We start from the raw sequence: 14,429 nt of genomic DNA on the forward strand, positions 1-14,429 counted from the left end.
CGGAGATATGAAATGTTTTGTAAAGAGGTGAAAAAATGCTCAATTTTTTTTTATTGTGTGATCTGCAACCTTAATGCGTAACGTCTGTTTACCTGTTTTTATTTTTGTTATAAGTTAGTTATAAGCCTAGTAATGTCGTCTCAGAGTTTAGTAGAAAAGGTACCTTATGGAAAAAAGATTGAAAATTCCCAAAAAAACTAGTCAATACGGGAAAAGAAGTTTGGTAGAGAACTGTATCAGCATTCTGCAAAACTAATTTGATAATTTCAGTTCTGGTTGGGGCGCCTCGCAAATATTATAACCGTACATAGACCGACATCACAAATCCAAGTAGCCTGCTATTATACCAAAGTTACTCTCGTCAAGTCTTTCTTAACTAGAATAATCTTCATTTGGTTTGGTCGCATGCAGTAAATCAGCCATTGGTTTGCTGAAAAATGCCAATACCCGACGCATTACCTTATGGAATATCTGAGGTCATTGAACCTCAATGCCGCTTATCTTCAATAGCAACCGAAATATATTATTGATAAGAAATAGACGATTTATACCATTACCAAAATATTATTAGTTTATCCTAACTGTTCCATCATCATCATGCCTCATCATGTAACTTAATCACAAGGTACCTTTTCATTACATACAAATTATTGGTCTTTTTTAAGATTATTATGACGAAGAACTAATTAAATTTGGGGCAGTTTAATGTAAATTAATATTTTCTATTCATAAAAGATAAACTGTAATATGATTGATATTTTGTAGTGATGTATTATTAGATTTATTTCCATAAGGTACCTTTTCGTAAATGTATGGAGCAAATACTGTTATTGTTATGTAAGTTTAAAGTGGCATAAGGGGTTAAATATAGTATTTAGTTGGGGTTTGAGGATTTATTTCATTTGAATGACAGAATTTCTTTCATATGTGCTCAGAAAAATTGATTGTGTCTCACATTAAAAGTAAAAATATTCAATTTTGTGATTTTATATGAAAAAGTCAGAAAATACATTTTCACCTTTAAATCGGTATTGTTTTTTGCTTAAACTGTCTGTCAGTGTCGTTTTCTAATAGATAAAATTTAAATCTTGAGAGCTCATTGCAATCAATCGTGAAAATGAAATAAAACTTTATTTTCAAGAGATTGGTTAGTATACACATAAATCAGTCGATATCAAAAGTTTCTATTTGCATTACAGAACAAGTCGCAATATTTTTTTAATCTCAGATATATAAGGTATTATTATTTGTAGTCAACTATGTAACTTACTTCAGGAACATAGTTTTTTAGGCGGCTAAACTTAAAACTTCTCTATCGTAAAGTTGCTCATTTCACAACATTATTTTCAAAAAATCATATCTCTGTAACTACGCAACCTAGAAGGTTGATCTTTTGTGTTATCGATAGCTTATTTATTGTAGATTACTGGGGTATGCATAACTCCATACCCGCCATAAGGTACCTTTGACCGTGGGACGTCACATATAATAAGAAGTATCGTCTGCCTCTGTGATTAAAAAGAATGTACTAACTCACCAAAATAATGCACAATCGGGTGGCCATCGCTAACGGCTAGACCCCTCCCCCCCGGTCGTCAAAAATATGAATGTCAGGAAAAAGACCGAAGAAACGAAGGGAAGAACAAGAAATCATAGTCCTAATCTAGCAATTGATAAGCCAATTCAAATGAATCTTTTCATTATTTCAGGTAATAAATATAAAAGATAATATTCATCAAAACTAACAAGGAGATTAAATAAATCAGTTTCGTCATAAAGGATGAACTTAATGTGTTTGTCGATAGAAACAACTTATTCATTCGAGTGAGTCAATGTCAATACCATTAAAGTAACATTATGTATGATCTATTAAACCTTCTCGCCACGTGTCAGTGTCATGTTCAAAACGTGACCTATCTAAACGGATGCATAACATGCATGTTTATAAATATGATAAAATAAATAAAACTGTAAGCAACAGGTGTGATGAGGTATTTACCTTTTAGCTATATGTGTAAAGCACTTTAGAGTCTCCGTTTGTTTAGATAACAATGAGTGTAAACACTGATGCCCTGATCCAGTATATTTCATAATAGTTACAAGTCACATGGCATTTCAGTGTCTGCCAGTATAGTGTAGTTTTTACTAACTTAACACATTCACTGCCAAGAACACACCGTGTGTGTGTTCATTTTGTACTGGAAACGGGGCGCCCGGCACCGAAAGTGTTCATCATCACCATTATTCTTGGCTCTTGTCGGTGGAGTAATCGCCATTCCGTTCTTCTCTCAGCCACTGTTTTGAGCTCCTGATAGTCACTACATTGATTTTCTCTTTGGGCTGGTCCAAATACGCACGTCTCGGTCTTCCTCTGCTCTCTGTTTTTCTATTCTTCCTTCAATTATAGATTTTATGTAAGTATCGTCACGTATCAGGTGCCTCAATATGTTTCCCCTTCTGTTTTCAATTGTTCTCAGCAGAGATCTCTTCTCACCTACCAAATTAAGTACTTCCGTATTTGTTTTCCTCTCTTTCCAGCTTATACCTTCCATTTTTCTCCATGTCCACATTCCAAAAGCGCTCTATCACGCATCTGCATGTCTCTATCACGCTGGGTATTATCCACGTCTTCGACCGAAACCGAACCGAAAGTGTTAACTATCAAAAATGATGTAGGTAGGTACCTAGTTAACAATGGACTCGAGTGCTGCCACGAAATTTAATATTGCTTCCGTAAACTTGCCCGATGCCTTCCGATATGTGGGCAAGTTAATACATCAAAGTTTTGACGTTGAATCAGAAAGATCAATATTATAAGCTGTGGTAAGGTTCTATTTGTGGCCATACCTAAACTTTTCATATTCTTTCCACTCAGAATTACGAGCTCTTTCATTTACAATCAACATTTTCGAAGAGCTGATTATCTCAATAGGCTCTTACCGGTCGCAAACAAGACTACTCAGTTATCACCCATTTTAACTTTCTCAGATGTTTACTGAAGAACAGCGATGGTGATAGTCCGGTGGCCGGCTGCATGAAACAAACCTCATCAAAAAATAGAATATACCTACCCTGTAGAGGTACCTGACATTTAGTATCTTCCAACGCACTTGGTCGGCCTAGGCTTAACCTGGCAGATTTTGTATAAATGGCAAAAACGTTGGACAAAAATTCATCAAAAAAAACCTCATCGAAAAATAGAATGAAACTTGTATGGTAGGATACCTGACCTTGAGGACAGTAAAAAAAAATTGGTCGGCCTCACCTTAGCCTGGCAGTTTTTGCAGTCCGACCAGATTTATTGGGTCACGTGAGAGCTACAATTTACCTCATCGAAAAATAGAATGAAACAAACGGATTATAATAGCTAAAATAAGCCTGTTGACGTATGTCTTGGTCGGCCTCACCTTAACCTGGCAGTTTTTGCAGTCCGACCAAATTTATAAAAAAATCATCAAAAATTTTTTATCGAAAAATCGTATGAAACTGGTATGGTACGATGGCTGCCTTTGAGGACAGTAAAAAAAAAGTGGTCGGCCAAATCCTGTGTTGGCAGGTTCCTGTGTCCGACCAATTTTGTGGTACCAAGTGAGAGCTACAATTTTACCTCATCGAAAAATAGAATGAAACAAACGGATTATAATAGCTAACATAAGCCTGTTGACGTATGTCTTGGTCGGCCTCACCTTAACCTGGCAGTTTTTGCAGTCCGACCAAATTTATAAAAAAAACATCAAAATTTTTTTATCGAGCAATCGTATGAAACTTGTATGGTACGATAGCTGCCTTTGAGGACAGTAGAAAAAAAGTGGTTGACCAAATCCTGTGTTGGCAGGTTCCTGTGTCCGACCAATTTTGTGGTACCACGTGAGAGCTACAATTTACCTCATCGAAAAATAGAATGAAACAAACGGATTATAATAGCTAAAATAAGCCTGTTGACGTATGTCTTGGTCGGCCTCACCTTAACCTGGCAGTTTTTGCAGTACGACCAAATTTATAAAAAAATCATCAAATTTTTTTTATAGAAAAATCGTATGAAACTTGTATGGTACGATAGCTGCCTTTGAGGACAGTAAAAAAAAAGTGGTCGGCCAAATCCTGTGTTGGCAGGTTCCTGTGTCCGTCCAATTTTGTGGTGCCACGTGAGAGCTACAATTTACCTCATCGAAAAATAGAATGAAACAAACGGATTATAATAGCTAAAATAAGCCTGTTGACGTATGTCTTGGTCGGCCTCACCTTAACCTGGCAGTTTTTGCAGTCCGACCAAATTTATAAAAAAAATCATCAAAAATTTTTTTATCGAAAAATCGTATTTAACTTGTATGGTACGATAGCTGCCTTTGAGGACAGTAAACAAAAAAGTGGTCGGCCAAATCCTGTGTTGGCAGGTTCCTGTGTCCGACCAATTTTGTGGTACCACGTGAGAGCTACAATTTACCTCATCGAAAAATAGAATGTAACAAACGGATTATAATACCTAAAATAAACCTTTGACGTATGGCTTGGTCGGCCTCACCGTAGCCTGGCAGTTTTTGCAGTCCGACCAAATTTGTGGTACCACGTGACAGCTACAATTTACCTCATCGAAAATAGGATGAAAAAAAAACGGATTATAATAGCTAAAATAAACCTGTTGACGTATGGCTTGTTACGGACGGCTTTCATAAATTCAATGTGGCAGTGTGCGGCAGAATCCACTTGCATCAAATTTGATTCAACACATTGTGGCTGGACATTAAGAGATGAAATGTATGAGATCAAATGGTTTGAAGGACACATAACGCATTTGCGAGTCGAAGAAATAACAATAGATAAGTTGGAGTCTGGGGAAAGTTCGTCAGACTTCGACTCCGAAGATGATTAGTAGTTACCACCATACCACCAACTCGGTTTGGTGGTACCTACTGGGAATTTTTATTCCCAGTAGTTACCAGTGGTAAAAGGTGGGAAAATAATTCCCAGTAGTTACCACTGATAAGAACTTGGTGGTAACTAGTGGGAATAACCCTTTTATAGTTAATAATTACTGTTAATCATAATCATCTTCGGAGTCGAAGTCTGACGAACTTTCCCCAGACTCCGACTTATCTATTGTTATTTCTTCGACTCGCAAAAGCGTTATGTGTCCTTCAAACCATTTGATCTTATACATTTCATCTCTTAATGTCCAGCCACAATGTGTTGCATCAAATTTGATGCAAGTGGATTCTGCCGCACACTGCCACATTGAATTTATGAAAGCCGTCCGTAACAAGCCATACGTCAACAGGTTTATTTTAGCTATTATAATCCGGTTTTTTTTTCATCCTATTTTCGATGAGGGAAATTGTAGCTGTCACGTGGTACCACAAATTTGGTCGGACTGCAAAAACTGCCAGGTTAAGGTGAGGCCGACCAAGACATACGTCAACAGGCTTATTTTAGCTATTATAATCCGTTTGTTTCATTCTATTTTTCGATGAGGTAAATTGTAGCTCTCACGTGGTACCACAAAATTGGACGGACACAGGAACCTGCCAACACAGGATTTGGCCGACCACTTTTTTTTTACTGTCCTCAAAGGCAGCTATCGTACCATACAAGATTCATACGATTTTTCTATAAAAAAAATTTGATGATTTTTTTATAAATTTGGTCGGACTGCAAAAACTGCCAGGTTAAGGTGAGGCCGACCAAGACATACGTCAACAGGCTTATTTTAGCTATTATAATCCGTTTGTTTCATTCTATTTTTCGATGAGGTAAATTGTAGCTCTCACGTGGTACCACAAAATTGGACGGACACAGGAACCTGCCAACACAGGATTTGGCCGACCACTTTTTTTTTTACTGTCCTCAAAGGCGGCTATCGTACCATACAAGTTTCATACGATTTTTCTATAAAAAATTTTTGATGATTTTTTTATAAATTTGGTCGGACTGCAAAAACTGCCAGGTTAAGGTGAGGCCGACCAAGACATACGTCAACAGGCTTATTTTAGCTATTATAATCCGTTTGTTTCATTCTATTTTTCGATGAGGTAAATTGTAGCTCTCACGTGGTACCACAAAATTGGACGGACACAGGAACCTGCCAACACAGGATTTGGCCGACCACTTTTTTTTTACTGTCCTCAAAGGCGGCTATCGTACCATACAAGTTTCATACGATTTTTCTATAAAAAAATTTTGATGATTTTTTTATAAATTTGGTCGGACTGCAAAAACTGCCAGGTTAAGGTGAGGCCGACCAAGACATACGTCAACAGGCTTATTTTAGCTATTATAATCCGTTTGTTTCATTCTATTTTTTCGATGAGGTAAATTGTAGCTCTCACTTGGTACCACAAAATTGGTCGGACACAGGAACCTGCCAACACTGGATTTGGCCAACCACTTTTTTTTTACTGTCCTCAAAGGCAGCTATCGTACCATACAAGTTTCATACGATTTTTGAAAAAAAAATTTGATTTTTTTTTTTATAAATTTGGTCGGACTGCAAAAACTGCCAGGTTAAGGTGAGGCTGACCAAGACATACGTCAACAGGCTTATTTTAGCTATTATAATCCGTTTGTTTCATTCTATTTTTCGATGAGGTAAACTTGTAGCTCTCACGTGGTACCACAAAATTGGTCGGACACAGGAACCTGCCAACACAGGATTTGGCCGACCACTTTTTTTTTTACTGTCCTCAAAGGCAGCCATCGTACCATACCAGTTTCATAAGATTTTTCGATAAAAAATTTTTGATGATTTTTTTATAAATTTGGTCGGACTGCAAAAACTGCCAGGTTAAGGTGAGGCCGACCAAGACATACGTCAACGGGCTTATTTTAGCTATTATAATCCGTTTGTTTCATTCTATTTTTCGATGAGGTAAATTGTAGCTCTCACGTGACCCAATAAATCTGGTCGGACTGCAAAAACTGCCAGGCTAAGGTGAGGCCGACCAATTTTTTTTTACTGTCCTCAAGGTCAGGTATCCTACCATACAAGTTTCATTCTATTTTTCGATGAGGTTTTTTTTGATGAATTTTTGTCCAACGTTTTTGCCATTTGTACAAAATCTGCCAGGTTAAGCCTAGGCCGACCAAGTGCGTTGGAAGCTACTAAATGTCAGGTACCTCTACAGGGTAGGTATATTCTATTTTTTGATGAGGTTTGTTTCATGCAGCCGGCCACCGGACTATGAATCTTTTGAGATAATGCTGGTTTATACCTCGACGAAGACCATTCCAAAGCTACGTACCTATTTTATGGATTAGATTTAGAAGGTCACAGAGGCGTTCAAAACTTTGAGATTTATTTCTGAGACATGTAGGATTAGATGTTAAATTCTCTCAAATAGGGCAAGCCGGTGGGAATTGTTAGTTCTACGAAGTGCTCGATACTGAATGTCAGGATGGTCAAGTTAGTCGGGTCTAAACCATGTGCGCCATTTCAAGAATACACATCGACGGCGGAGTCTGTCAGGGAAAGAGGGAAAAGGTTAAAGACAATAGAGACATTTCCTTCGTACAGACCCAATAAGGAAGTGTCTACAACCCTTTCCCTCTCTTTGTATTTCTAGAAAAGAACCACGAAATTTGCTCTATGGACACACTTCCTCCTGACATACAGAAGGAAAGAAACATTAGGTATTCAAAAAATACTTGATCGCGGAACTGAAACAGTCATTCAATGGAACTTTAATAACCTCCACGGCCTTGATTTTAATAACCTTCCCATTTGGTCAAAAGCATATAGGTAGCACGCTACTACTATTGATTATAGTTTAATAATTCAATCCCAACGGCTGCGAAGTCTCCCTTCAGTGGTCTTTGTTGAGTGACAATAGGTTACAGTTTTCTGTGTCAGTGATACCTCGTACGTTCAACATGTTGTCCTCTACGGAGGTTCCGCAATAGCCTTGTGAAAGTTTAAAGGCATGGCCATTGCCAATGACACTTGTTATTAGTCATATTAGTGTGATCATGGACATTTTGAGCCGTTAGTTTAATGTGATATCGAACGATTACTGGCACCCTTCATAGTGTGACCTACAACACCGACACCTACTACGAATTTAGACCCCCGCAATGCGTTTTTTATGTTTCAGTAATATGTGAATATCAGCTCTTGAATTAAAATCGGTAATATAACAGTTTGGACTTAGAAGGCTGCTGTGGATTATTTACTGCATATCTAGATTAAACCTCAAAGAGACTCACATTTAGAAAAGAGTATCATCAAATGTGTATTTAGTAAAGTCTTCACCCTACAACTGCCTCAATAATTCGCTTAAGTATATCAAAAGAGCGGCTAAATCGACTATCAAATAACAATGGCCAACAATTTTATTAATCATGTTTTACGCGCATGCATCTAGTTGACAGCCTAATGGAATGTCCAGGAATCTAAATGCTTGTCGAGCGCGAGAGTTTGACTGAGGCGCACCAGTATAGATGTACTCTCTGATTACACAGTTGTGACAGATCAAAGTTATACTGGTTTTATTTGGTAGCTCGGTATGTGTTGGTAATGTGGGGCCAGTTGATTGTGTACGCTTCCCGCTCAACGATAGTGAGTCGCGACGCGGTTAGATCTGCGCGAATCAATTTGATGAACTGCGAGCTCGTGAACAATGGGGTGAGGTCAACTAGACGCGATAATCGAAGCGATTTAAGTTAGTGTGGCCAAAAGGGTTGTAACTTGTATGAGACAGAATATAAGAATATGTAGACCTATAGCAAAAAAATTTGCCAGCGTTTAAATAAAAACATGCTTACACTAAACATTTTGGCGTCCAAAACGAAGCCGCGTATTCGACCAGTTTGTGGAGTGCCCTGTGGCCTAGTCTCTGGCTTTAACTACTTAAGGAACCAGCCGAACTGGGATTGGTGAATACTAAGAATAACCCAAAACGATGAGTCGTTAGTAATGACTTTTGTAGAAGATATGGTGTTATCCTTAAAATGAGCATGAATTAAGGCTTATATCATATCGTATATTAGGTAGATATAGGGGTAGGATTATATAAACCTAATCTAATGAATGTATGACCAAGAGCATTTTCTTTACATTGCATCAAACAAACGAAATTGCGAAACAAGTTATTTGGGTAATAGCAAGGACCATATATAAATTTATATATGGTCCTTGGTAATAGAATCGTGTCACATACTCGCATACTGTATTCAATCGACATTGACATGGTATATTTAATGATCAATTTAAAAAAATTGATAGGTAGGAGGAGGCTCCAAAGGGTTTCTGAAATACTTTAATTTAGGGACTTTAAGCTAGGAAATTACAGTTTTTTCCATACATAATACCTAATCATGTCATTTAGCATTCGTTTTACAATGTCCTCCTTCCGATTTTAGCGTAAAAGCTTAGCACTTTTATTGTAAATGATAATCGATAAAGATAGTACGCCAATTTAAAAAAATTGGCGTAGACACACCAGGCGGCAGTGGCGAAGCATCCGCAGGACTCGATTCCCATCGGCTTACCTGATTTTGAGTTATTTTATTATGGCGAAGGTATGTAGTGAAACAAAACCCAAATTAGCTCTGGCTTCCAAAATGCAAAAGCGACTGCCGTTTTTGTTTTTGCAAATGCGACTGAATTTTTTTTCAACTCAGAGGGCAAATTGAAGCAATACTCGTCATTAGTTTTATGCAAAAGGTTCGTATCTTGATTCATTTAATAATAAGTAAAAGCAATTTAACTAATGATATATATAGGTATGACAGTAAAGCATGAGCTAATGTAATGAGTTCCGGCACTAGCAATTAACAAATTGGGTGTATCCTATGAGACTGATAGCCATTCAAGAGCATGATAATTCAACTTTCGGGTGATAACCAGAAGCAACCGCTGTGGCAGCATCCTACTTGTCATTCAAATTGAAATTGCAATTAGGCAACTAAGTAAGTACATATAGCTAATTTAGTCATAAGTATAAATTTTTATATTCAGTTATAAAAATGTATATGTAACTAAATCTTAACAACAAATTTCCTTTTTTATTTCCCTAATTATATACAAGGAAAAATGCCTGGACTACCTTCTGCAGACGCACTAATCATATAACAGCAGACTTGTTAAGAAATTTTTGCTAAGACACATTTTTCAATATGTTGTTGATGTGCTTACATCTGAGGTTTTGCACACACCTATCAAATTAGGACTATGAAAAATAGAGCACACATTAACTTTACTAATGAGGTGATTGATAGACTCAAAGAAAAACGAAATACATGAACCCGTTAGTCCCCTCACTATGTACTTAAATGAATATCAGCGGGTGTTAATGAAAGATTTAAGTTTCAAATTTTTGAGTTAAGAACCTAGTATAGGTAGACCAATGCTGAACCAGATACACAGGACATACAATCCGCATGCATATGATTTAGTTAATTCTGGTATCTTGCTAATTACTGCTTATTTTTGCATTTAATTTGATTCTCCGTCTAAATGTTTTATGGCATTTCCATTATCTATGTACAATCATAAGTTGGAATAGTTATTAAAAACTAAATCAATACCAGAAATGGATTCTGCATTACTTTATGCTCGTTGGAAACGGGTTGCGAAATTCAGTTGCCGTAGTCACTAATGCATCACTAAATAAACTTTGTAATCACTGCTGCTTTCATCGAGACAACATGATAATATAGTGGGGTATAAAACATCAATTATACAATTAATCACACAATAACGGCATGCTCCCTGTACTGACTTTCGGTAGGTCCGTGGGAATCTGCAGAATCCTACTTCAGCGGCAGTAGCACAGTCACAGTTTTATCACCTGTCTGCATGCCTGTCATGTTCTAACAAGTATGTGAGTGCAAAAGTGACGGACATAGTGACAGGCGATAAAAATGCAACCATGCTGCCACCGCAGCGCAGTTGCAAAATAATTTTTAGATTTTAAAATTATCATTATTGTATGTATGTTAGTCTGGAAGGTATGCTTATAGGTATAGGTATCTATGGGTCTTAGTTGCATGACAATAAATGATATTTGATTTGATATAAATGTACCAGTGGCTATCCATACACATCTAATATAACTGAAGGCAAACTCTATCAATATGAAAATCTGGCAAACTGCATCTACATTGATACTAAAATTATACATTGAAATATTATAAATGTATGTTAATCACTGTGCTACCATACAGGGCCAAGGATTATGGTGATGGATCTTAGATTCATAATGCAGCATTTGTTGCTTTGAATATTGAATACTAACTGCTACATTAATTAATGCATTTGTAGAGTTTTGTTAAAAACAAAACAACTTTAATAGCTAGCTTTAGAGATATTTGTAATGTTATTTCAATAGAGATATTCATTAAATTAAAAAAATAGACAATAGGCATTGTTATTCCAATATTGTACAGTCGAGGACATAAATATGTATAAATTTTTTCACCTTATTTCAATGGGTTAAGGTATTAGCATAATTAATTGGTGGTTATGTGTCATTTGGCTCACTTTAGCAGATACAAATAAGTTTACTGTGTAAATGTGTCATAAATTTATTTTAATTCTGTTGTCACATCATAGCAAATATACTCTGTCCAGAAGTCTGTTGAAAGTGACCTATGTTCATAAATTAAGTTTAACAGCCGTTGACCAGACATATCCCAGAGCAGCCCATAGATTATTTAAATTATAAACCCAGCAATTTTTAGTATAAAAATTAAAAACCAACATTTATAGTATGTGAGGTTACATTTAAAGGCTAATTACACAAATTTAGGGTTTCATGCAAGGCATATGAATTATTAATATTCAAAAAAATGTATAGCTGCCAAATGAATATCAAAACCACATAATTATATTTATATGAGATACCTTTGTTATCACATATGAGCATTAGTCTTTTGTTTGTATGAAGCATCTTCATAACAATGCAAACATATACATCAGTGTGAGGGCCTGTTCTTATTGTATCACTCAAATATACTGCTAGCCGTTCTAATAGTGACGGTTTTGTTTTGTTATTTGAGTTCTACCAAGGCTATAGGGCTACATAAGACCAAAACAAACATAGCTAACAAAGAAATAACCTCAAATTATCTATTATTAGCCACAACAGCAATGAAGGGCTCATGCAAGTTTAGTTAGTAAAATAAATTTGCTCACCCTAGAGTACGTTCTCAGCCGATTGATTCTTGGATTTGATGGTATATTCTGTAGGGACACCTTAGACATTGTCGAATTATTTCACAGTCTGCTCACGAACGGAACAAAAAATAGAATCTTACACACCACACTGTTGGCACTGAACGCTATTTAACTATATCAAAACTCGACCAAGTTCAAGTGGATTTGAAACGAAACAATTTTAATTTTGACAACCCCGAAGTAATTATCACGACCCCATAATTCACACACTAATGGTAAATTGGATTTAAAAGAAACTTTATTTTAATTCTCTTAATATATATTTATGTTATTATTATTGCTTTAAATATAAAAATTGATAGCTAAAACACTATTATAACGAGTAGAAATTATGACAGCTGAACTCTGTCTGTAGCGTTTTGTTCGCAGTAAAAATGACAGCGTATTGAAATCGGCTACTTCATGCGCCGTTCGACACACGACTGTCAGACGCTCGCGCTATTGCTACGCACGTTCAGTTCCGCGCCAAAATATTGTTTATATTTTATATTTGTAATGTTTGTTTGAATATATTAATAATTAATCAAGTTTTTAAACGAGCCGAATGGAATTAAAATATATCCATAGTTTAGCTGGTAGGTACCTACAAATATGTACGTTGTAAGTACTTACCATCATGAATATATATTATATATACTTACTTTACTCTTTGATGAATATGTTTTATAAAAAGCAACTTTACTGTAAAGCTGGCCATACACACTAGGGTACGCCTGCGCAGTTTTACCTGTACAGTTCAACTGCACAGGTAAACCCTAGCTGGGTGGAGCACACACACGGCAGCGGTAAACCTGCACAAACTCTCAGTTGTGTAGCCATGGCACCGTCGTCAGCTGTGCTTGAAGTTGGCGCAGCATTATAAACGTAAGTTTTTGATTATAAGGCGCCAGAAAGACAAAGCAAGTAAGAAAAAAAAGAACCGTAAAGTGTGGTGTAAGGAATAACTGCTAAAAAGAAATCGGTTAAGGCCCACTTGCACCATCCCACTAACCCGGGGTTAAGCGGTTAAACCGTTAACCTAGTGTCAAATTGTACTGGTAACTTTGGCAACTCCAGGTTTAACTGGTTAGCCCCGGATTAGTGGAATGGTGCAAGTGGGCCTAAGCCATGTTAATTTATTGAAAGAATTCAAAATAGGTAGTTATAGTTGGTCAAGCAGATCTTGTCAGTAGAAAAGGGCGGCAAATTTGAAAAATGTAGGTGCGAAGGGATATCGTCTCATAGAAAATTTGAATTTCGCGCCTTTTTCTAAATGGTGACACCCTCTATTAAAAAGCAGGACACTGTTATGAGAACCGCTATAACTCCTCATGAGAAATTAACAGTACTTAACATTGCAATTGCTTGGTACCGGAAGGTCATACGAATGTGTTGCCAGACATTTTTATGCAATCGCAATCTCCGCGATCAACTGAGGCCTGCGCAGGCAAACGCCACACACGCTCAGTTTTACCTGTTCAAGAGCCCACAGGTAATAAATATCTATTTTCATATTTGCGCAGGTCAACTGTGCAGTCGTAAAAAAACTGCAGTCGAATGGCACAGACGCTCCTTTTTAACTGCGCAGTTGAACTGTACAGGTAAAACTGCGCAGGCGTACCCTAGTGTGTATGGCCAGCTTAACACACTTATAGTATACCTACGAACTGATTATAGTAATGAAGCAGATTTTCACAGATAATAAATTTTCTGTAACAAACAGTTTATCGTAATGTGCCATTATTTACGGATTTTGAAGGCATCATAGAGGGTTTATGATATGTGTGTAGATAAAAACAAGTACCTACTTAGGTACGTATCTAAGTTATAATTTAATGCTGTTGTGCTAATCTTACTGCTTTTAGTACTTTTCTGTAATCTTTATTGGCGCCATCTAATAGGGTTGGCAACTGTCAAAGGTTCGCATTGCATAGATGGCGCCATCGTAGCTTGCCCCTTTCTTTACTTTTGTTCTGGACTGTATGCATATACATACAATCAAAAAAATAAGTTTCAAAATCGGTCCAGTAATGACGGATATATGGAGTAACAAACATTTAAAAATAACATACAACCGAATTGATAACCTCGCCCTTTTGAGATTTGGAACTTTTGGAAGTCAGTTAAAAATATGATATTGGCCTTAGACATTGGCAATAGATGTTCTGGAAGGAACATTTGTCTTACAAAAACCTGTCTGAACCGTGTTACATTTTTAACCCGACCCGAGAAGATTTAATTCCCTCCTACAATTTAGGATCATATATTATAATTATTTTGT

The 14,429-nt window shown here is 36.7% G+C and overlaps 1 protein-coding gene across 8 annotated transcripts in view; it reads right to left on the bottom strand.

The window, feature by feature from the left end:
- The window catches only part of LOC134794234 (monocarboxylate transporter 3), a 66,301-nt gene that overhangs the window by 44,987 nt on the left and 6,885 nt on the right, over positions 1–14,429 (bottom strand). The window contains exon 1 of one of the 8 annotated variants that reach the window (XM_063765980.1): positions 12,128–12,571. The exons of 6 other annotated variants lie outside the window; for them this stretch is intronic. In XM_063765980.1, the coding sequence (XP_063622050.1) occupies positions 12,128–12,196 (69 nt within the window). In that variant the 5' untranslated portion in view covers positions 12,197–12,571. Of the gene's footprint in view, positions 1–12,127; positions 12,572–14,429 lie in introns of those variants that run through there. One more of the 8 variants, XM_063765984.1, reaches the window with a different exon arrangement.

The sequence above is a fragment of the Cydia splendana genome, chromosome 10 (genome assembly GCF_910591565.1).
Source record: "Cydia splendana chromosome 10, ilCydSple1.2, whole genome shotgun sequence".
Lineage (NCBI taxonomy): Eukaryota > Metazoa > Arthropoda > Insecta > Lepidoptera > Tortricidae > Cydia > Cydia splendana.